This window comes from Ceratotherium simum, chromosome 19 (assembly GCF_057802395.1).
Source record: "Ceratotherium simum simum isolate JZ-2026a chromosome 19, ASM5780239v1, whole genome shotgun sequence".
Classification (NCBI taxonomy): Eukaryota; Metazoa; Chordata; class Mammalia; order Perissodactyla; family Rhinocerotidae; genus Ceratotherium; species Ceratotherium simum.
This window is the reverse complement of record NC_141918.1, coordinates 54,139,303-54,164,448: the sequence shown is the minus strand read 5'-3', so window position 1 is coordinate 54,164,448 and position 25,146 is coordinate 54,139,303. Positions and strand designations below refer to the sequence as shown.

Below are 25,146 nucleotides of genomic sequence, written 5' to 3'. Positions count from 1 at the left end.
GCCCCAGCATCACAAAGCAGAGTAAAGAAGGCTGGGTTAGAAGCTGATAGGTGGCTTAATCAGCATTCAGAGATTCAAAAGTTGACATTTTGTAGTGATTAGGGGATAAAAGAAATTTCACTTTTTCCAAGGAACCTCCCGGGCACTTGCCATTTGCAGTGTATTAAAAAACTTGATGGGTTAACCCTTTTGGGCAAACCCTGCAATTCACCATCACGGTGGACTAGGTGACAAAGTGATATGTGGTAGCACTAACTTCATCACTCATATTGTATGCACAGTAGACGGCAGGTCATGTTCATGAAAGTGAGAAGATGAAGTGAGTGTGATCATTAGATTTGAGCTTTTAAAAAACCTCTTCTACGTCGTAGAGACTGGATTGAAGGCCGTCCCTGAGTGGATGCAGGTGGCTGAGATAGGAGACTATATACTCATCTGGAGGAGATGAGGATATTTTAGGACAGTGTTCTCAAAATGCGGTCCATGTATTATTAGCATCACTTGAGAATTTGTTGGAAAAATAATTCTTGGCCCCACCCCAGAGTCAAAGACTGAGGGTGGGCACAGCTCCTGTTTTAACAAGCCCTCCAGGGTATGCTGATGCTTGCTTTGTTTAGTACACAGGGTGGTAGCATTGGATTTGGAAGTAGATTCAGGAGGTAATTATAGGAGTTGAGGTCTATAGGACTTGGAAGTTTTTGAATATTACTTGCACAAGAGTGGAAGCCTTCATAGAGACAGGGACCACTGAAAGACATCTTAATATTGCAGGTTAACACATTCGTTTATCAAGGCTTATCTGGATGAATCATGCTTAATCTTGAGTAATGAGCTAACAGTACACAAGGTCAGGCATTCTGGGAGTGTTTTTCTGAGATCTGCATTTATAGCCTCGCTTTCTTGAGGTCAGAGCATCTCCCTGTGTCTCTCACAGCTCTGGAGTGTGTCCTCTGTGTGGTTCACATCCAGGACAGTCTGACTCTTTGAGAGTTACTTTTGTACACACCAAGAAGTCAACTGACTTTATCAAAGCAGGAGATAGTCAAATGGTTTTGAGTTTCTTCTGTGGCAAACTGGTGTTTTTAACAAAAGCATCGGGTTTTGGATTTTTTTTTTTTTTTTTTTTTTGGTGAGGAAGATTGGCCCTGAGCTAACATCTGTTGCCAGTCTTCCTCTTTTTGCTTGAGGAAGATTGTCACTGAACTAACATCTGTGCCAGTCTTCCTCTGTTTTGTATGTGGGATGCTGCTGCAGCATGGCTTGATGAACAGTACCTAGGTCTATGCCTGGGATCTGAACCTTTAAACCCCGGGCTGCTGAAGTGGAGCGTGCGAACTTAACCACTATGCCACCAGGCCAGCCCCCTGGTTTTGGGTTTTTTAATTTTCAGAACATGCATAAATAATAATATCAGATATCAATAATATCAGATTAGAAAGTTACTTTTCCTCTTTAGTGGTATGTTTTCCAAGTGATTTTCAATGAGAGATGAACAGTTTTAGAATACTTTCTGTTCTTAAAGAAGCAGCTAATGTCAATGAAGAGATGATCATGGTCATGATCTAATGAGTTCTGATAATTGAGTGACTTTATCATTTGATAGGATTTTCTCTCTAAAATTCATCAACACATGTATTTTTTTTTTTGAACTCTATTAAGCACAGTTTTCATGATGGAAAGGTGATTCCTAAACATTACAGCTTTTTTTTTCCTTTAGAAAGATTGCCTTTGATACTGAATATTGAGCACACATCAAGGAGCTGGGGATAGCAAAAAGAGCCTATATATAAAAATTCAACGGTTATGAATTTTGTTTCAACTAATTTAATTAGAAATGTTAAAAGATAAACTGAATCATATTAAAATTTTTAAGAGTTTATTTGAGCAAACATCACTTTGAATCAGGCAGCTCCAAACTGAAAGTGGTTAGGAATGCTGCACCGACAGGAGCAAGGAGTAAGGTTTTTATAGAGAAGACACGGAAGCAAAGCAAGGAAATTATTTGATTGATTGATTGTATCGTAAGTGGTTGCATTATTTGGGAAAGCCTAGTTGGCTTTTTGTGGTTGGCTTTGTTCTTAATCCTGGGGCATTTACAGGAATGACTTTCGCTTAGTTTTCTGTTTGCCACCAAGACATTAGAGCCACCTCAGTCTAGTGGCCTCTGTGTATGATTGTAATCCTTATTCCCAGTCCATTCCAACTCAGAATTTTTATTGAGCATCAGTTAACGTGTAAGAAAAACCCCATGCTAATAAGTTTATAAATTAGTTTGGTGTATGGCAGCTTGCTAGAAGTCCTGTTCACACAACATGCTACAACTATATGGTGAGTAAAGAAATAGTCCTGCCTGAAGGAGTCTGGGAAGGCTTCAGGAAGGAGATGGGATTGGGACTGGTGAATTTGGGAATAAGAATGGCATCCTAGAGAGAGGAAGCAACAGTGCTTGAGCAGTGGCCTCGTAGTGAGGCGTGTTTGGGAAGACCCACATGGTTAACGCAGTGGCAGCAGGGAAAGAGGGCTGGGAAGGGAAATAGGTGCCAAACTGTGGAAGCAGTTTTTATTGTAGGTGTGTAGTGTCAGCTTACTGAAGGTTTTTGAGTAAGGGGGTAGTATTTTAGGAAGTAACTGATGCCAATACATAAAGTGGACCATAGGTGGGGCAGATGGAAGGGGAGACATGTAGGCCAGTGTTTCCTAACTTTCTCTGATGATACCAGTCAACTGGGAGTAATTTTAAAAATACAGCTTCCCTGCCCCATCCCAGCACCACTGAGTCAGAATCTCCAGCGGAAGAAGTCTAGAAAGCTGTATTTTTAATGAGTGCTCACATGATTTTTATTTTAAGGAAACAATTTTAGGCAGTTTTGGGAGTCAGGTTGTGAATTCTTTGAACTTTTATGTTTGTCAAAATGCCTTAAATTTTGAAAGTCTCTGTGGGTGTCCAGTTTTTCCGAAAGCATTACCATCGAAGTTTGTGATTTAAATATTTAGAAAAGAATAGCATTTTCTCTCCATTGCTTTTCTCTCACTCTTTTTATTGTATTTGTTGCCTTTTGGGCGCTCATTTCATCTTCAAAGATTTGGACCCTTTTTCCCCCCCAGTAGCTGTTTTCCCTGGGGAATTTCCCCTCCTTCCTTCCCTCTCCACTCCTGGCAAATCCAGCCATCATTACTTCTGAAACCATAGCCACAGTATGGGTTTCTGAGTTGGATTTGTGTGTGGGTTAGGGGATCGGAAACCCCTCCCAGAAAAAATAGCTCCTAGGAGGTAGAGTAGAAGTCTGGACAATGACAACGTCCTCTTCCCTGTCTATATTTCCTAAGTGAAAATTATTGAGGAAAGTATCTGATTTCTTGCCTCAGTTAATTTTTGTTTGTCTTAGGTTTTTCCTCACAGTTTAGAGCTATGAGAGGAAGTTGGGGGAAGTTTATTTGTTGCTTTTAGGCTAAACAGAATAGTTTTTTGCAGCAAGGAGAGTAATTTGTAAATCACCAGGCACAAAATGGCCCAGTTTACATTTTTTAGTACTACCACATTTCATTAAATCTAAGATGCCACGGATTGTAAGACATATCATTATTTTATGTACTGCTTAAAAAAAATTGGTTATCAGTCTAAGTATTACCTAAGGCTAGGATGCCATTTGATTATAAGACACATCCCTCATTCTGAGATATTAATGTGAAAAAAGTGATCATCTTAGAGAATCTATGAAACAGGGTCTCTTTCACTATTCAGCCATGCTGACTTTATAATGGCAGTGTTACATTTTTGCACAAGAGGGGGAAAAATAGGAATATATACATAACATAATCTCTGCAGCTCAACCTGTAAAGTACTAGCAAAAGCAGTAATCATCTTAATAAAAATGCTTGCGCATTTGAAAAGATACATTAACTTCCTAATAAAGAAATGTTCCAGTAAATATAGGACTTTACATTAAAAAAAAAAGTGAAAGCTTGATAGAAGGAGGTGTAAGAAAGAGTTGAAACAAACAAGTAATGTTGCAAAGGCACGATCCGATGCTCATGGATCGTGGAGAGCCAGGCAGTAAGCAGGCAGAAACAGGACACGTGGCCAAACTGAGCCAAGAGGAAGAATGTGGGGCTATCTGGCATTGCAGTGTAATTACAGTATAATATTCTGTGGTTGGTGTTATTGGACTTTGTACCTGCTGCTATTGTGCAAAACATTGAAGTGTTGGGGGAACAGTCTCATAAACCAAAGCAACTTGAATGGGACACCCTCATCATTCCCTTATTTACCATTTGGTATGAGCTAGTTTGTGTTAAGGACACATGCATTATAGCAGAATAGATTGAATTCTCTCAACGGCTCTGTATTTCTCTTATTCTGTTCTCCTTGTCCAAGATGTCTTGCACCTCTTGTTCAGTTTTTCTGACATCTTCCTCCCTTTATTGTAACTGCTCCAGTCTTCAGTAATCACTGAATCTTCTGTGCTTCTGCAGTGCTTGTTATCTGTACTACTCATTTGGCTTTTAAAAAATGTCATTAGGTTTTTCTTCTTTGCCTTCCCTGCTAATCTGTAAGGCTATGGTTGATTTATACTGTGAGTAGATAACACTTATGCCATGGCCTTCTGAGTACAGGTGTTACACATAAGCCATAGTGTTATCTATGGTCTATATATGCATTATCTCTAAACTTTGAATGTAGTTAGTTTCCCTTACTTTTATGGATAGTGCCTTCCTGAAGATGTGCACAGCAGTCAGATGTGGGAATGCTAAAGCAATAGACTTAACATTTGATGTGCTCTTCCAGAAAGCCAAATGGTATAAAATCCCTAATGACACCTTGCCTTTAGAATACTGTATTGATATTTCTGTCCTTCTTTACTTGTTCTTTAATTTTTTTCCTTCATGATTGAACACAGTCGTCAGGAGTTGAGTTCCGTGGCTCTCTACCTGAGGTGGAAGAGTTGACACTTCTTTGGGCGTGGGTGGTTTTTTCCTTTGCCCACGTGTGTTTTCGTAGATGAGACTCAGGCATATATTGGCACTTTGGTATTTTGTCTTTCCTCCTTTTAATGAAATATACAATACCCGATTACGTATTGAGTGGTGACAGAGCCACTACTGCAGACTAGCACAGACTGCTGTCTGAAAGTCGGTTAGGTATATGATAGTAGTGTACAGTGTTAGCGTATGATTGAAAGTATGAGTTGTTCAGAAGTTAAGGCCTATGATTTTGGTCGACTCATGGGTTCAGGCAAAATTAGCAATTCTTGGGAAGTGAAAATTAACCTAGTCTGTGTAATTATGCAAACAAGCAAGTTTGATATGAAGTTTGAAATATTTGTACCAACAAAGAGAAAATTTCAGGGAAGATGGAGTAGTAGGCAAAGATGAGATATTAGGAAAGGTAGCTTTTGAAAACTGGAGAAAGTAAGCTCAGTGGAATGGATTTGGAGAAGGAGGAAAGGAAGGAAGATGCTTATAAGAGGCTAATGAATAGGAAGGACATTTGAGCAGGATTTGGGGTATGATATGTTTTGTCTTTGTTTTTGTTTTCATCCATTATTATAGAATGTGGGTAAATGGCTGTAGGTGGAAGGTCAGAATCTTTCATTTTTACTGTAACTTTTGTGAAAAAAGAAAAAGTTAGTGGGAAATGGTTGTACTATAACATTCGTCAATCATTTTGTATTCTAGCTGCTCAGTTTATTTACTCACGACGTGACAAACCTTCAGTTGTTGAGCCGGTAGAAGAATATGATTATGAAGACCTAAAAGAATCCTCCAATTCGCTTTTGAACCATCAGCTAAGTGGAGTTGATCAAGGTATAGTAAAATGTAGTATATCTGTGTTTCTTATCCAAACATGATTAATAATTAATATATTTGAATTTACCAATTTTATCAAGTGAATACCAATTTTATGAAAATTATGAACAAGTAATTGTTCATAATAGTGATTGTGGGTAGTACGGGTACAAAAGTATCATATCTTCAAGAAAAATTTACATTTTATTAAGTATATTTTGTGAAGAGTGTATAGTTAACTGTATGGTTGGAAATTGATTGACTGTTACTTAGTAGCTTGAATTTTTGATTGAATTATCCCATTATCTCATCTTCTTAGAGAAGCTGCAGTGATTTTTTTCTTTTAGCAATATTTATTGTTTCATAAGCTCTATGTAGAATTTATGATTAGATTACAGAAGCTCATTTCCTTAGCAAAATGTTAGGTTCCAAAAGGCTAGGTTTTTAAAAAAAAAAAGTTGTGAGTCCAGAATAACACTATACAAGTCCTGATTGAGCTTATCTGTGTAAATTAAGTTTCAAGAGAGAACTCGTAAATGGTAATGACATTGGTTCTGAGTTTGCTTCTTTTCAATTCTGTTAAATATTTTAACAAAGATATTTGTATTTTGGCTTTGGTCTTTTATAAATAAATTTCAAACATGACATTGTTTCAAACATATCAAGTCATAGATTGGTGAACGATGTGGCAGAACTAAAGTGGCCATATAACAGTAATGCCATCTGTTGGTAGTGAGCAGGGCTGAGCCGATTTTGCTCTCTCTCTGGAGTGTGGCTTTGTTCTATAAATGTTTTTAAATTGAAAATTTATAATAGTTAATTTGAAAACAGAAAGGGGAAATGTGTGAATCTGAGAGCTGATCTTTGAATAAATCAGTAAGATATGTATCAGCTGCTAACCAAATCAAGAAGAATGGAGAGAAAGCACAAATATGCAAAATTAGAAAGCAGAAAAGGAGAAAACATACAGATTTAAAAAATTTCTTTATCAACTCTGCAAATACATTTGACAATCTGGATAAAAGTTTGTAAAGGAGCTGCTGTATAAACTCAGTAGTATTTGATTGTATGTTTAAAGAAAGTGTTGTAGTTGTCATTGTGGGGTGGGAGGATAGGAATAGAGTAGAAGTCTTGTGCTTTTTCTGCTCTTCCTCAGAATGGTTAAGGAGGTATGAAATTCAGAGGTGAGTTTGAGAATGAAAGTTAACTGTTCCCACCTGACGTACCTAAGTAATTGCATGATAACCATAATAATGATTGTAGCTAACCTTTACTAAATGCTTTCCAGGTACTGTTCTCAGTGCTGTTCAGGTATTAAAGTATTTAATCTTCACAAGAACCTTATGAGGCCAGTTGTCCTCATCTTACAGGGTAGGAAAATGAGACACAGAAGTAACTTGGCTGAGGTTGCGCCAGCTAGTAAGTGGCATTAAGGGTACGAACCAAGATGGTCTGACCCCATTTCTCTACTCATTGTGTGTGTGTATAAAATAGTTGCTGTAATTAATTAGAAGGGGCCCTGATGCTAGCTATATTAAACATTCTGTTCCAGTTTCAGTAATTCATGTATTTATGAAATAGGTATAATTTTCCAAGTATAGCTTATTAGCCTAAAGTTATCTTGGACTCAAGCAAAGCAGAATTACCCAATATTTGAGGAATTTATTTTTAATAATTAAAAAAGGGAGCAATGAAAAAAGTATCAAATAATTTTTTTTTAAGGAAGGGTATTGCCAATAGATTCCTTGTTCAACATGTAAGCATGTAAAATGCAATATAAGTGCATTCTGTGAAATGGTTTCGTGGAGTACAGAACACCTGCGTTCTGTTTTGATTACTGCTCACTTAAAGGTGCCATGATTTTCAGTCATCTTAGCTTTATGAATTAGGGTTTGCCTGATACACCTGGGTCATAGAGTTATTGTGAGGATTACAAAAGATATAAATATATAAAAGTATTTTGAAAATTGTCACGTGCTATACAGGTGTAAATGAATGTATTCATCCATTTTTATTCAGTGGCCTCTAGGTACCAGGTACTAACTATTTTAGGGTCTAGGGATATAAAGCCTCTGCTCTCATGGAATTTACTATCAATAATGAATATTATTACTAATTACTTTTTAGAATAATGTAGTCATCAGAAAATAAAAATCCTTAGAGATATCATACTTTCAGATTTAAATTTTTTATTTTTAAAATGAATGCCCATTCTTCTCTTAAACTACTGGACTTCCTTATTTTTATGGCATTTTTATATAAGGTTATCTTGCCCATTTTTAAAGAGTTATTAAGGATGAATTTAGTTGGCTGGGGAAAACTGAAGTTAGCCTGAAAGAAAATTGAAGGTAGTAATTTAAGAAATTTAAGAAATATATTTAGGGGCCGGCCCCCTGGCTTAGTGGTTAAGTGCGCTTGCTCTGCTACTGGCAGCCTGGGTTCGGATCCTGGGTGCGCACTGACGCACCGCTTCTCTGGCCATGCTGAGGCCGCCTCCCACATACGGCAACTAGAAGGATGTGTAACTATGACATATAACTATCTACTGGGGCTTTGGGGGAAACAAAGGAGGAGCATTGGCAATAGATGTTAGCTCAGAGCCGGTCTTCCTCAGCAAAAAGAGGAGGATTAGCATGGATGTTAGCTCAGGGCTGATCTTCCTCACACACACACAAAAAAAGAAAGAAATATATTTAGTGATTAACGGGGTTTACTAACAAGTTGGAAATATTCCCATACCATCCCTCCCTTTCTATACATGCAAAAAATCGTCAGTGCAGACATCATCATCATTGACTGAAAATAGATATTAGTGTATACAAGTTACACTTTTTTCAAGCATTAGTCATTATTATTTAGGAGACATTTATTATAGTGATTTTTTAATTAATGAAATTATTCCTCTGATAGGGGAAGATAGGTATATTGTAGATAAAAATATCATTATAAATAATTTTTGCCAAGGAAAAAGGAGAGTCGAACATGCTACCATAGTTTCAAATCCTTTTTTCAGTTTTGAAGATCGAGGCTTCTTTCATGACACCATATAGTGTAGCTTTTAATTATTGTTGTCTCTTCTAGCTCGTCTTTATTCCTGCCTCAATCACATGAGAGAGATACTTGGAGATGGTGTGCCAGACGACACATTGATTGAAGCAATTCTGAAGAACAAGTTTGATGTGCAGAAGGCTTTGTCGGTGGTTCTGGAACAAGATAAAATACAGAATTTGAATGTCAGGAGTGAGAGAGCAATATCTACAGGAAAGGTGGCAAAAGGTATGCTTTTACTTGTTCTCTTTTAGTTGTTTTAAGTGAATGCTTTAAAAGAGGCTTTGATTTGCTTGAGCTGTTAAGAAAAATGGGCAGAACATTTTGCATGTTACAGTAACTCTTGATTACTATCAATTCATTTTCTAGTTTGTGAATTTTTAAACTGAGTGCTGTGTTACCTTTCCCTCTGGTAAAGCCAGTTTTTTTTTCTCCTGCTTGTTTGCGTAACTAACAGAATATGGGGAAATAAAATCAGATAAAAACAAGACAAGACACTTTTTGCTTCTTGTTAGTGGCTTGGGGAGCTTTTTAATTATTCTTGTTGTTTTTTAACTCTAATGGTTCAGGACATGGAAATTAATAGCCAGATAATTAATGTCAAAAAATCCCTCTGTGCTTATAGCAGATGTAAATATAGTTTAGTTTTAAGTATCATAAATATCATAATTATAGTACTGTTGCATTTCATAGACCTTTAATTTTAAATTTATAGAATTTGGGGTTAAATTTGGAATTAGTTGACATGAGAAGGGAAGTGAGGTACCTTTGTGTTAATTGGTATGATATCTGGCAGTAGGAGCATGGTGATTTGTTAACTGGGTTGATATTTCTTGTAACCTGAGGACTAAATTTTTGCCACAGCAAAGATGTATGTAGTCTGTTACAGTGAAATAAAGGTGGTTTTTATTTTCTGTTTAAAAAATTTTTATTTTGGGGGGGGATGCACTTTTAACTGACCAATATGAGAATAAGTCTGTAATGTATCATCTATATTAATAGTTTATCTCAGATCATGGTAGAAATTATGGGGTGTGATTTGTTTACTTGTTTTTAATACAGTAAAAATACGGAAGGTGAACCTAGTTCTTTCCATTGGTTTTTTTTAGATGATTTGAATTTGAGCCAATCCTGACTATAAGTATGTTAAAACCTCACATTATGAAATTTGTGAAAATTAGAACATTGACTAACTTGGTATTACATTTGTATATATCGGTGAACAAAGTATGAAGGTCACTTTAGATGGTTAAAGGGAGGTAAAATTCCTTTATTATTGTTCCTTAAAGTGTTCATTTTTTATTAAGTAATGATCAAGTATCACTTTACTCATGTCATAATCGAAAATATCATTTAGTAATTAAATGCCTCGTTTCATGTTTCTTTTTGGTTGCTGTGACTGTCTTCTGCATATGTCAACCATTCATCTGAAAATTAATGGCTCTTGGAAGGTAAGGAGTCTTATTATCTTCCTCTGAAGTTTCATCTGATAATGTTCAATACCTTTGTCCTCAATCCACACACCATTTGGATTGTAGTAGCAAACTCTTTGATTTTTCTGGCCCAGTAGCAAAATATGGATTATATCATAATTCCTCAGTTGTACCAAGTCACTATTTACTCAATAAAAAAAAGAAACTTGACAGACCTAAAAGTGAAAAGAAACTAGAATCATGTAAGTTAACAAAAGAACTGTCGCTAGCTGACCTAATTGATGATATGCCAAGAGATTCTTGTAAAAGTCAGCCGTCAGTCAGATTATCATCCACAGATAGTCTGGAAAGTCCACTTTCAAAGAGTCTAGATGCTGATTTGTTAAGACCTCATGCATCTGAATGTGTTTCCAAAGATGATTCTGCATTCAAAGGAATACCAGATTTAAAATCCTTAATGGTAAAGAAGACAGTACCTCATAACTCTTTATTTATTCAGAATGATTCACTACCTGATTTGCAAAATATTCCAGTACAAAAAAGCTTAGGAAGTTTAAATAATCCTTTGCTTTTAACTAGCTCATTGGAAAATACAGCTCTTGATAATTTAAATGCTAGTAAAATGACTGAAGTTGGAAGTGTTTCTTTAGTTGAACAAAGTGCCAAGAATTACGTTTTAAAAAATGACAATTTGCAGTTTTCCCAATGTGAAAGTCCATCCCTAGCTGAACTGTTTCAGGAACACAAAGAAAACAAGCAAAGCCAATACTTTCCTTTATCAGATCTTTGCAACCAGTCATCTGCCAGTTTCACAGATCTAAGTTTGGGATCCTTTCCCCTGTCACAACCAGCAAATCCGTATCAGTCTTCAACTGGAATATCAGAATTAACAGGATCTCTGTCATCTTTGGCATTTCGTAAAGCTTCTCCTACAAAAGACCTTGAGGATTTGTCACTTTCTGATTTGATTGCAGAAACGATTGATACAGACAACTCTCAGATTAAGAAAGATTCCTTTATGCTCAGTTTATCTGAAATGAGGTCACCTGGGCTAGATTCAAATATTGATCTTAGCGTCCTTATAAAAACCCCAGGTTTTGTTCCAAAACCTGTAGCAGACCAATCAGTTGCTCCAACACCAGGAACTAAAGTTCTAAGTTTGAAGTTAGGGAAAAATTCCAATTCCACTAAGGATAATAAGAGAAGCAGTAAAGGCTTCCTGACGAGGAAGCCACCTTTTTCTGTCTCTTGGACCAAGGCCCTTGCTGCCAGACCTTCAGCTTTTGCTTCAACACTGTGTCTTCGTTACCCATTGAGAAGCTGCAGGCGACGCACCCTTGAACTCTATAAGGCTTTTCTCTATAGCAGACAAGTTCAAGACGTGAAGGACAAAGAAATACGTCCTCTCATAGCAATAACCCCATTTGATTTCAAATCAGCCTCCCCTGACGACATTGTAAAAGCTCATCAAAAGAAAGCTTTTACTAGAGAATAGTAACAAAAGGAAAACTTGTTAACTTGATAGCTGCTGTAGAGCTTTTTATTTTAAATTAATTTAAAGTGTTGATAGTGTTACTGTATGAGATTTAAGTTGTGATTTTTATATTAAAATTGTCTTAAGTCAGTTGATAACTTTAGGTGACATATTTTTGTACTGAAATTTTTTTTACTATATCTTTTTTTAGTGATAACTGGCTTTATTTAAGTTGATAACCTATAATGGGTGTATGTTTACAAAGTGCATATGGAAACTTGATACTATGAAATCAAATCTCAGATATTTTTGTTTAAAGCATTCAAATTTGTTTTTATAATGAGACATTTTCTTTTATAAAATATTTTTGTGCTTTGTTCTTAAATGAAAATGCCTCCACTTGGTATTATTATAGTTTAGTGATAAAGATTTTTCTTATATGTAGCATATAGCATAGCTGAGACAATATTATATTTTAAAATATTAGTGATATTCCCAGTTTCATTATTTTTCTGTAGGTGAATACTAAAATATTTCTATTAGAAAATCTTAAAATTCCTGACTTTTAAAAACACTGTGGAGGTTTTTGAAATACATTTTTGACGATAATAAAATGTAAATCCTTTAAGGGACCATGTAAATATTGAAGTTGGATTAATATATAAATTATTTTTATACATTTTCAAAATCATTTGTCCTAAATGCATACTTTAAAATAAATCTATGCAAAGTGTTTTCAAGTATGGTTGTAAGTTCTTTGAATAGATGATTTTATCAGATCTTTTAAACTTTTTTTACTGTAAGTAATGAAATGTGGAGTTTTCCTCTTTGCTACTGACAGCTGTGTACATACAATGACAAACTTTCAGCAATGGCAGACCAAATAAGAGCTCTCCTAGTCAGTAGAATAACTATATAATCCATCCCTTAAAGCAGTGGTTCTCTACTCGCAATCAGAATCACTGGGGAATTTTTTCAAAACACAGATAGTGTGGCTTCACTCCAGACAAGGTGAATCAATCTCTGAGGGATGACGCTTGGGAATATGTATGTTCAAAATGGTCCCCAGGTGATTCTAATGTGTTACTTCTACTTGAGAACCACTGCCTTAGAGAAAGAAATCAGTAGAATGAAAGGAATTACTAATGCTAAGAGTAACATCTGACTTATAACTTGAATTTATAATTCATATTTTCTAGTAATCAGGAGTACCAGGGAAAATTACTAATTAGGAATTATGGTCTTTTGTATAAGAAGATGCTGATGTTATATTAGGAGTATTTCTTGCGGAAAGAAAATAGTATTTAAAATGTTATTTCTTAATGAAAATAAAATAACTAGCCTTTTCCCAGTAAAGACATATTTTTCTCTGGCAGCTACTTCACTATGCAATTGATAATTTTTTTTGTATTTCTTGTTTCTATTTATTTTCAGAATGGCATTCCAGTATTTTTAGCTGTGTACGATGTTTTTATCCAGTGTCTTGGTGGGAAAACTTAAGCCAGCGTTATGTTGTCATTTCCTTGACCACTTTCTTGTGATGTCTTCTGGTTTTGTTTTGATTTTATTTTATTTTATTTATTTATTTATTTATCTATCTATCTATCTATTTATTTATTTATTTATTTATATTTTGTGAGGAAAATCAGCCCTGAGCTAACATCCATGCCAATCTTCCTCTTTTTGCTGAGGAAGACTGGCCCTGAGCTAACATCTGTGCCCATCTTCTTCCACTTTATATGGGACGCCGCCACAGCGTGGCTTGACAAGCGGTGCTTCAGTGCGCGCCCGGGATCCGAACCGCAGGCCACCAGCAGTGGAGCACGTGCACTTAACCACTACACCACGGGGCCGGTCCCTGGTTTTGTTTTTAATTGCATATTTCGTTGCACATCATACTGATGCTTAGGAGATCATTTAAATCACAAGTTATAGTTTAGGATCAGTTTTAAACTTTGAATTACCCGAACTGCTGATGTTGTTTTTCTAGTCTTGAACCTTAATCAAACATTTTAGTAATTTTGAACTAGTAGTACATGACTCATCAAATAGATTTATAGATTTATAAATAGGCAGTCTCCAACTTAGAAGTGAATCGTATTCTAAGAGTTTGTTTGGAACTGATGATAATTCCTGATAGATTAAGTGCCACACAAGCAGTCCACTTTGCACATGAATTCACAAATACTTATTTAACCCATACTGAGGTAGGACAGTGGTACTGTTATTTTACCTTCTTTTATAACAAACTAATTTTCAAGTGGAAATACAACACTGTTTAAGCCATATATAGTATATCTTGTAAAGTAAGCTAGGTCTCCCTTTGTTGGTTGATTAGGATTGTAACTACCATTTATGAGCTTGTTTCTTTAGGGGGAAAAATTCTGTATTCCAGGGTGATAGGGAAGGTAACAATTTTTAAATGTCTCCCTATTTCCCTTGTCATGTCTACTGGTCTGTCAGGCATATACATGACATGCACTTGCCCTATTGACCAAGGAAGTGCCACAGATTCTGAGATTCAGAGGGTGGAATCAAGAAAAACCCCGCCCCTTCCATCCTTGCCATTGGCCCTTGGTAGAGACCAGTGCCTGCTTGTTCATGGATGCGCTCCTACTGACGACGGTTGCTCTCACTAAGTGCATATTCTGCACAGCTGCTGTTTGTTGACTGACTGCTGTCTTGATAGCTCAGGTATGCTAAGTGTTTTTGGTTTATTTTCCACTTCAAATATCAATTTTGAAGTACAAAGCCATTTTTATTTGCCTTATGATTAAGTGCATTAATATTTTACTTCAGGAATAGAAATAATATAATTACATTCTAAATGATATAAAATACAAAAGACATTTAAAATAACGATTTTTATTCTTCGTGTTTTTTTTGTTTTTGAAAAGATCATGGAAGTTTTGTCCTTTTGCATTCTGAAGTCTTTGGTTGGCTTTTTAGGTTATGGTTCATCTTACCATTAATTGCAAAGAACCAGGGTTTCACTTCTGTGCAGAGCACTTTAACTTTTCTTTTTTGTTTTACCTTTTTCCTATTTCCTAAACTGGCATTCTAACCTCTTGTCCTCCCTTTAGCTTTGAGTCCTCCTTGAACTTTTCTTGCACCCTTTTTCTTCTCATAAGTAGTCATAACTGTTCCCAGTGTGTTATATTTAATTGTTAATATTCAGTGGGAGGTCATGCACCTAATTGTCACACTAAGGATAAAACTAGTCCAGTGCTTTTCTTTGTGTGTAAAAGGAAGCACTGTTAGATAAACACAGTTAAGAGAAAAATAATAGATTCTTAGATGATTATTTACCTTTTAAATTACCCTGAATCTGGGCTGGCCCCATTGCTTAGCGGTTAAGTGCGCGCGCTCCGCTGCTGGCAGCCGGGTTCGGATCCCGGGCACGCACCAACGCACCGCTTCTCCGGCCATGCTGAGGCCGCGTCCCACATACAGCAACTAGAAGGATGTGCAGCTATGACATACAACTATCTGCTGGGGCTTTGGGGGGAAAAAAATAAATAAAGTTAAAGATTGTTGCTGAAAAATAAATAAATAAATAAATTACCCTGAATCTGTACGTTGACCATTGCAAGTAAACAGGTACACAGTTGTATATTGAGGAGGAACTGTGTATCAACAGGTTTTCTGTTTTGTGTTCACACAAGTATATATTTCGTTATAAAATCAGTTTTGTAGTAGCCGAGAAGTTGTTTTCTATAAACAAAGATGATATTGGCTAGACAAGGAGGGATTAATATGCATTTCTTTGCTAGTTTTTTTAATAACTATATAAAACTCAGTGTATGCAGTTGTATATTGTAATTTTAATTTTTAGGGTATAAAAAACTTGTCACATTTTGAGTGTTTATATACATTTCGTAAAAGCTAGATTGAAATAAATTATAATTCTGAGGTTTTCTTAATTCAAATGTGAAAACATACCACAATTTATCCATTAGGATTTTTTTATATAAGCTTGATATTTCAGAATAGTATTTTAATAATTTATGCTAAAAGTACTGCTTTATGTTTCTTTAGACAAATTAAACAAACTACGTGGTTGTGAAGTATTTCTAAGATATTTGTCATTTAGAATTCTTGCTTTTCACAAGGTAAAATTTTATATATTTTTACTTTTTGGGACTCACATAGATACACTATTAAAATATAGGTTATGGTGAATATTGGTAATGTAATTGCCAAGATGGCAGTGGGAGGTGAAAGAATTGATCAAGTGCTCATTTCTAATGTTGACATGCCTGGTTTATATTATATGACTTAAAAGAAAGCATCGTTTTAGTTGTAAGATATATACCAAGACGAACAGAGGTGTGATTCTTACCCTCAGAGGAGAGGGCATATGGGTACTTAAACACATAATTATGTTTCTTACAGTGTGGCACACATAACATTACACTCTCCAAAGCTGGCATCTTTGCCGTCCTGATCCAAGCTGCCACCATCTCTATTTCCTATCATTATTGGTAGTATCACCATCTTGCAGTTGCTTAAGCCAGAAACCTAGGTAGCATCATCGTTACTTTCTCTCCCTCATTTACTTCTTACAGTTGATTACCAGTCCTGTATTTCTGCTTTACAAATAAGTAAATGTATGTATGTATATATACAGTTGATTGTCGTTATATTTGTGGTAGTTGTGTTTCATAAAGTCATAAATTAGCGAGCACAATGAAATATGGGAACATAGACTTAGCAAATACTGAACCGTTGCTCCTACAGGAAATACTGGGTTAGGTTCCTGTGAGCCTCTGGTCACAATATTTTTGTCAACCAGTCACTACATAACCTTATTTTATGTATCTGTTTAAAGACTCTTTATGTAATATATGTTATTTGTATGTTATTGATTCATTAACGTTGCACTCATGACCAACAGCACTATAACTCATGCCCAAGCAAAGCTTCTCTAACACACGTCTTTTATTCGTAAGGCACATCACAGCTACCTTGTGCTTAGGAAGATTAGACAGTGCTTCCCTACTACTCTTGGGGACCGATTTAAACAGCCAAATTATCAACTAAAATCTCAATGTGAAAAACATGGCACTAAATAGATCATGAAAAGGACACTTGTTTACAGTCTGAGAGCTCAAACAAGAAGGCAGAGTGTCACCTTATTTGACCTCGGCTGGGAATGTGCATGTTGGGCAACTCAGGTTTTTTGCTGCTCTGCACCTGGTCGGAAAGGGACTGCAGAAGTGCTGCAAGGGGTTAGAAGTAAATTTGAGTGAGTAGGCGAATTAGCAAATGTTGAGGACGGTCTTCACGTCTTTGGCTGACTCACTACTCTCAGTCCTTATTGCTACTTTTTCTCTTAGAGGCCGGTAGCTTAGGGCAAAGTTACTGCAACATTTAACTGGTTTCTTTACTTTTCAGTTTATTTGCCTCCAAACACTTTCTACTCTATAACCAGAGTAACTTTTCTAAAATATAGCTCTTAATTTTCTGTTCCCTTGTCTAAACCCTTCAAGTTATTTTATAAGAGCCTTTATGAACTGGTTTCTGTTTTTGTACTTCTACCTAAACCCATCCAAGAAGACCTACCTGAATTTCTTCTGCTTCTGTAGTGCCCTCACCAGCCCTTTCTCCCTTGGCTAATCACTCTTCAGGTTGTAGTAGTTTATATATCACTTTACTCCCAATCCTAGGGTAGCGGAAGCTTCATGTACACCCATGCTCACTGTATTCTTTTTACTACCATCACCCCATACATACAGTCCCTTTCCCCTGGAGCCCTGCTTTGCTGTCCTTCACAGCATTTATATCATCCGATGTTGTGTATGTGTACACAGTTGGTTTTCTTTATTATGTCTCCCCACTGCACTGCTCCTTGTCTCCCGCTCCCTGTAATTTCTATGAATGCAGGGATTTTGTATGTTTACTGCTGTATCCGCAGCTTAGAATATGTCTGGCACGTAAATGTAGGAAAAGATTTAAGGTAAAAAGTGCATCTTTTAATACAGTCTCACAGGCTTGTACCCTGGAGGAAGCTGTAAACAAATTGTGTCTTTTGTATTCTTCTAGAAACTTGCATATTACAGATACGTGAACTTACATATATAGCTTTACACAAATGGGAGGATACCATAATACCTGTATATCTGTATCACTTACCCAAGCATTTTGCAGATCTTTCCTTACTAGCAAATGGGGATCCATCTTATTCTTTTTAAAAGCTGTGTGTAATTCCATAATGTGATTGTCCATTAAACAGCCCCTTTTGTTAAACATTTTAAGTGTTTTCAGTTGCTATCGATAATGACCCCAAAATAAACATCCTACATTTCTAGAAGTTGAATTTCTAGGCCAAGAAGTATATAAAGTTTTTGATAGAAACTGCATAATTGTCCTTGATAGAGGTTGTACTGATTTCCTTCCCACAAGTTTATGAGTGTTTCTGTTCAAATTCTCACAGATGTGGTTATTACTCTTTTTGGTATTAAGCCAACCTAATAATTGGAAAATATTTTTTCCATTTATGTCTTTTTTTTTGTGAGGAAGATGAGCCCTGAGCTAACATCTGATGCCAGTCCTCCTCTTTTTTCTGAGGAAGACTGGTGCTGAGCTAACATCCATGCCCATCTTCCTCTACTTTATATGGGATGCCACCACAGCATGGCTCAACAAGCAGTGCGTTGGTGCGCGCCCGGGATCCGAACCGGTGAACCGCTTGCGCCACCAGGCCGGCCCCCAGTTTATGTCTTTAATGAGTGAGGCTGACTGCTTTGTCATATATTTAAATCTATTTGTATTTTGTTTTTTTGAAACTATTTCTAATCTTTGCCTATTTTTCTGCTAGTTATCTTTTATAATGACTTTTAGGAATATATATGTGTGTATATGTATGTGTGTGTATATTTAATATAGTTAATTTATATTTATATATTTAAATACTAAGGAAATTAGTCCTTTGTTATATGCATGGAAAATACTTTTTCTGATTCTCTGTCATTTTTAGAAGACAAATTGTTAATTTTAATATATTCAAATTTATTGGTCTTTTGTGAGTTTTTGTTTGAAAGTTCTGCACCACTACAAGGTAATTTTTAAAAAATTATTCTTCTAATATATTTGACAGGTTCATAGTTTTTTTTTTACATTTGAGTCTTGGATTTAGCTACTATTAAGGGGTAAGGTGGGAATCCAGTTTTGCTGCCAAAGTCTTTCCTTTTTATTGCTGAGGAAGATTTGCTCTGAGCTAACATCTGTTGCCAGTCTTCCTCTTTTTTTTGCTTGTGGAAGATTAGCTCTGAGCTAACATCTGTGCCAGTCTTCCTCTATTTTGTATGTGGGTTGCCACCACAGCATGGCTTGACGAGTGGTGTAGGTCTGCGCCCGGGATCCGATCCGAACCCGTGAAGCCGGGCTGCTGAAGTAGAGTGCGCTGGACTTAACCACTATGCTATGGGGCCGGCCCCTCAACAGCTTTCCTCTTTTTGGTAGCTGGATTTTTCACAGTACCTTTTGTTGACTTAGACATCCTTTTTCTTTTTTAACCTCATTAGAAATGCCATCTTTGACAACAACTAAATTTCTGTCTATCCATCTGTCTGTCTGTGTTGGGACTCTGTAGTATTCCATTTCGTTGTCTTGTTTTATGCCAGTATCAAATTTTTAAGTACTGTAGCTTTTTATTACTGTTAGGTTTTTAATATTTTGTTGGCCATCTTGTTTTTTTCTCTCCTTTTTCATAGTTTTCCTGAGTTACCTCATGTGGCTCTTGTTCCCACATGAGCTTTAGAAACAGCTTGTCAAGTTACTGAAAAAAATCCAGTTGTAATTTTTATTGGGATGTTTAGTGCTATCAAAAGATTTTTGGAGGGGGCCAGCCCAGTGGTGTAGTGGTTAACTTTGCATGCTCCGCTTCGGCGGCCTGGGGTTCGCAAGTTTGGATCCCGGGTGCGGACCTACGCACTGCTCATCAAGCCATGCTATGGCAGGCATCCAATATAAAGTGGAGGAAGATGGGTACAGATGTTAGTCCACGGCCAGTCTTCCTTAGCAAAAAGAGGAAGATTGGCAACAGATGTTAGCTCAGGGCTAATCTCCCTCACACACACACACACACACACACACAAATGATTGTTGGAGAAAAAAATATACAGTTTTCATAGATGCAAAAGGCTTTAGACATTACACTATTATACATTACATTCTTATTTTTTATTTTTTAAATAAATTTATTTTTTTTGTGAGGAAGATCAGCCTTGAGCTAACATCTACCAATCCTCCTCTTTTTGCTGAGGAAGATTGGCCCTGGGCCAACATCTGAGCCCACCCTCCTCCACTCCATATGGGACGCCGCCGCAGCGTGGCCCAACAAGTGGTGCGTTGGTGCGCGCCCAGGATCCGAACCCTGGGCTGCCTCAGCGGAGCACATGCACCCAACCGCTACGCCACCAGGCTGGCCCTTACGTTATTATTTTAATAGATTTTCTGATATTGTTCTAGTTTTGTAATATTAGAACGATCCTAATTGGTCATGGCGGATTATTCTTTTAATATGATGGATTTTATTTGCTAATATTTTATTTAACATTATTCCATCTATTTATAAAGTTAATTTACAGTCATGTGTGTTCCTTGTCAGGTTTTGGGTTCCCTTGTCAGGGTTTTATAGGGAATATAGAGGGTTTTTCTTTAAATAATTTAAAGAGCATTGAAGTTATTTGTTTCATGATCGGATTTATCTTTTTCAGTATTCTATTTTCAGTTTTGAAAGTTTTAATTTTCTTAGAAAACCATCCATTTCATCCAGGTTGGCAAAATGTATTTGTTTAGCATTGTAGCAAACATTTTCTTATTATTCTTTTAGATTCTTCTGTACCATGGTTAAATCTCCATTCTGGTTTTAAATATTGTTTTCGTTCATCTACTTTTCCCTCTGCCAGCTTTTTTTCCTCATGATTTATTACCTTGAAATTTGTTTTTTTCCCCAAAGATTGGCTCCTAGATTGATAATTAGTTTTACTGGTTTTAATTCATTAGTTTGCGAGTTTATCTGTTTATGACCTAATCTGTTTTCCATTTTTTATTTTCTACTTTTCTGAGTAGAACATTTAATTTAACTTAAATGCATTTTTAATTCTTTATCTTAAAAGTTAATTTTAATTTATGAAGTTTCAAACGTAGAAAATAATGTCCCAGACGCTCATGGATCCACCATTTGGTTTTAACAGAAGGGAACGTTTTGTCACACATCACAGATCTCGCTGTCTCTAAAAAGTAAATTGTTAGATTGGCATCGTAACTTCACCCTGTCCTCCTTTCTCCCACTACCTCGAAGTTGACAGGCATTATTCTCATTCTCTCTTACATTAAGTCTCCGTAGTTCTTATTTTTCCTATGAATTATATTTTCTCTGGCATATGGGTTCCTTTAGAGTTATTTTTATTTTCTGGGTTCTATTACAGTTACTGTTATTTTCTGGATAATTCGCAGTTTAATTGATTTCCTTTGTAAGCCAAGAATCTCAGAGTTTTAATATTTCCAGGTTGTTGTGGGATTGTTGTTTTTTTGTTATGGTTACTGGTTTCAGTGTACTGTTATCAGAGAGTGTGGTCTGTTCCCTTACTTTTTGAAGTTTATTGAGTTTTTCTTTGTGGTCCAATGTAGTTTTTTAATTTTTTTTTTTTCAGTTTTCACATTTTATGGTACTTACATTAAATTTCACCATGAAATAGCATAAGTATATGCTGGCCTGAAGAATGCAAAATATGATATATTTATGTTTGTCACTTTTAAATTGTTGTAGAGTTCAGTGTTCTTCCTTATATTCTGTTTTCTTTATTGGTTAGAAGCATAGAGGTAAGTTAAAATATAATATCCTTGCATTTTTATTTCATTTTATTACTTAGAGATTTTACCCTGTACATTTTGATATGTAAAGATACCTGATCTTTATGTGGATTTGAATTTTTCATTAATGTAAAGTTCCTTTTTGGCTCATTTTATGTCTTTTGCCCTAAATTCAGTTTGTTTAACATTAATATCGTGATTGCTGCTTTCTCTAAGTTTTATTTGTCCATCCTTTTGTCCTCAATGTTTTGAGTCACTTTGGTGTAGTCATGTTTCCTGTATTTGTGTGTAGTTGAGTTTGGCAGAGACTGTTTGAATAGATGGTTTTTTCCCATTTATGGGAAAAACACCTTCTGTCACATAGAAAATATATTGTGGTCTTTTGTATTTATGTATTTTGATATATGGTCTGTGTTTGTTTTGACTTTGTATATACCCTTTGATAACTTGGAAATTTTGTAGTTTATAATGTAATAACATACTTCAACTTTTTTTTCAATTTGCCAACTTTAAACAGTATGCGTTGATCTCTCATGAAAGATCTTGAAGAAATTAACATACTTCACTTCCTCTTTATTTCTCATAATTTTTGTTAATATTTTAAGTTCTTAGGTAAGGTATTTACCTTTATAATATGTTTAAACTTCTATTAACTGAATTACTAACTTTAAACAGTTATTTAATGAGTCCTGTCTTTCAGAGTTATACTTTCTCATCCTTGACCTCTTCTTTCCCTTTCTCTCCTGGTATTTTTAGTATGTTATTTATTTATTGCCAGGATTTATAGCATTTTCATTTTATTTTATACTCAGAATTTCCTTAGTTTTAAACTAACCGTAGTTATTTTTAAATTGGTTGATTTCTCATGATTAGGTCTCTGTTTGTCTCTTGTTTGACTTTGACGTCTGGTTCTATCTTGTATCGTCCCCTCCCCCCAAAATATACATGTTTGAAGTATTTCCCAAGTTGTTGAATATATAACAATGGTTCTGTGACCTCTATTTGCACGACGAGTTGACGGATATCAGCCTTCAGCCCCTCTTTCTTTCCTGGAGGGCCTTGTGGACGTTGCTGTACTGTTTTCTATTGTATGTTGCTGGCTAGTCTGTTCTACTGCTGCTTCTAGTGAGGCTTTTATTTCTGTGGTAGTTTTTTTTTTTTCTCTTTGTATTTGTCGTGAGCTCTCTACCTTTCTTTTTAACTTTTTCTCCTGTTCTTTGTATCATCCTTTCTTTTATCCTCTGTTTCTCTCTCTCTCTCTGTGAGAGGGGGTGTGTGTGTTTGGGGAGAAAAATGAGATAGAAACATCTTTACTTGGTCTCTTTAACTGGATATTTTTTCTCTAAGGCACTTGATTAGATTAAATGCAAACCACCCCCCTCCCTTGCCCTTTTCTTTTTCAACTGTAAAACTGGATTGATTTGAGAGGCTTGTGAATAATTTCTTTCTGAGTATGTGCTATGGCAGACTTTATTCCAAAGGGTTGGATGCTTAGCTGTGATTCCACTTTCCATATCAACTGCACTTTATCATGACAGACCACTGAACAGTCTAGAAGGAAATTGCTTTTATTATTCATTTAGAGAATTTTTCAGTATTTTTGTATTTTTAGAATTTTGGAATGAGAACTTAATACCTGTATGCAAATTAGCCTTTTATCATGGTAATAAGGTAGAACTCTAATTTCTAAAATAATGTATTAAATATTGATTTGTCGCCTTAATTTAGATAACATTTTAGTTCATCTTGTTAATATATATAATATTGAAAGTCACCAATAACAAATACAAATAGCCTTAGAATAGGTATTGTGTTATTTTGTTATATATCTCTGTTAATGGACTTCTAAAAGAGTATATATTTTGGGAGTAAAATTGTGGGAGAATCTTTTAGTTTTCTGATGGTATTTTTCTTGCCACATTAAACCTACCAAGGGGGAAAACACTCCCAAAATTATGAAACTGAGTAACATAGACTCTTATTTTTTTCCACAAAAAAATCCAGAAATTGAAATATATATAGTATTGTTATTTGAAAGGGAAATTCTTGGCAGAAATATCTTAACTATTTGTGGTTTAAAATTTTATAATTAGTCAAGCTAACTTGGAAGAGAAATAGTTTTCAACGCAATGAATATTATTGTATGAGTGAGGTTTAGCTCTTATTGAGGCTTTCTCTAACATTGTTTATTTTGATTCTTTTAAAAAAATAGTTGATCTAAAAAAAAGTAAGCAGTAAGAAAAAAATAGTTGGTCTACAAATCTGGAAAAAGAATGATGTGTAGTTTAAATTTAACATTTGATATGGTTCTTAAATTGATATTTCCATTGCCTCACAAATAAAGTAGCCAATAAATGGTGGTATTAATCAGATTAAGAGAATTGGTTGTTTAAAAGTGTTGAAGGCTTTGGAGAAATATACTTGAATACCATACTTTACAGTTGAGCTACTGTTTTTGGTAAGTTTTGCCTTTAGTAATATTTGCCCATACTGTTTAGAAACCTATTATGCATCATTTTTCTTTCCCTTTGAATTTCACCTGATTTTCCCTTCAAGTAAAGTTTTCATTTAGAAAATAAAGCCTAATTTTACATAATGAGGATATAGTTTTTTGCTAGCATTGTTTTGCTAGTTTTGTGGTGTTAATAGTCTATTAAACAAACTTCCTATGGTATGTCTGTATACTACTGTTTGCATATCTATAAAATATTATTTGTAACTGTTCTCAGGTGATGATTATCATATTCTTGAGTATTAATGGCAGATTGTTCCCTAGAGAACGTGCAAGAAATTAAAAAAAGATAAAGCAGAGCTGTAAACACTTTCTACTTGGTACTGTGCTGTACTTGTCTCTTTCTTTGACATTACCTAAGTGACTAAATGGGAGAGAGAGTGACGTTAGATTTTTGTAGGGGGAGATATAACCTCTTCTTTCTCTCTTCTTATGTCAAGTGTATTATGAGATTTTATCCTTATCCTGGAAATAAATCCTATGATTAATTTGAAAAGTCTGTATTACAAAGAAAAATTATTAATATGAGATGGTATGAACACTTCTAAATCTATATGAACTTTTCAGTAATTTAAAATGTATATTACATTTTACTTTAATCCTTTTTTGTAGAGGGGTTAAAATAGGCATATTTAACTACAGTTTTTTTGATGTCCCTTTTAATTATATTTTTCTTTGAAAATTTTTTGTTACTAATTTATCCACCACTGAGTAATTTTATTCAAGCAATTAGAAGAATTTTATACTTGTACAGAAAACTTTAGAAATAATTGGCTTTCTGCTTTAAAATTATGTGGGCTTTTGAAAGGAAGTGGTTTATTTCAGTGAAAAAACTTAAGTAGTTCAGAATGTTCTCAGATATGTCTTAAGATTCTCTTTGTATATACACCTACACTGGAAAAACTGAAACACTAATTGCTTAATTTAAAAATAATTTGCTTTAGACTCTCAAAACAGCTTATCTTCTTCATGAATAGTGAGTTTCTGTATAAGAATTACATGAATGTTAAATACAGAGTTTCTTTTAATCCTAATTACCTTGCTTTTTTTTTAATCAGGTTACATACATTTGT

At 35.3% G+C, this 25,146-nt stretch overlaps 1 protein-coding gene across 4 annotated transcripts in view; it reads left to right on the top strand.

Annotated features, from left to right (window-relative positions):
• Positions 1 to 25,146, top strand: part of HBS1L (HBS1 like translational GTPase) — an 82,720-nt gene that overhangs the window by 5,634 nt on the left and 51,940 nt on the right. The window contains exons 3-5 of one of the 4 annotated variants that reach the window (XM_087444135.1): positions 5,677 to 5,805; positions 8,869 to 9,063; positions 13,177 to 14,434. In XM_087444135.1, coding sequence (XP_087300261.1) covers positions 5,677 to 5,805; positions 8,869 to 9,063; positions 13,177 to 13,283 — 431 coding nt within the window. In that variant the 3' untranslated portion in view covers positions 13,284 to 14,434. Of the gene's footprint in view, positions 1 to 5,676; positions 5,806 to 8,868; positions 9,064 to 10,291; positions 12,486 to 13,176; positions 14,437 to 25,146 lie in introns of those variants that run through there. The other 3 variants (XM_004422349.3, XM_004422347.3, XM_087444134.1) reach the window with 3 other exon arrangements.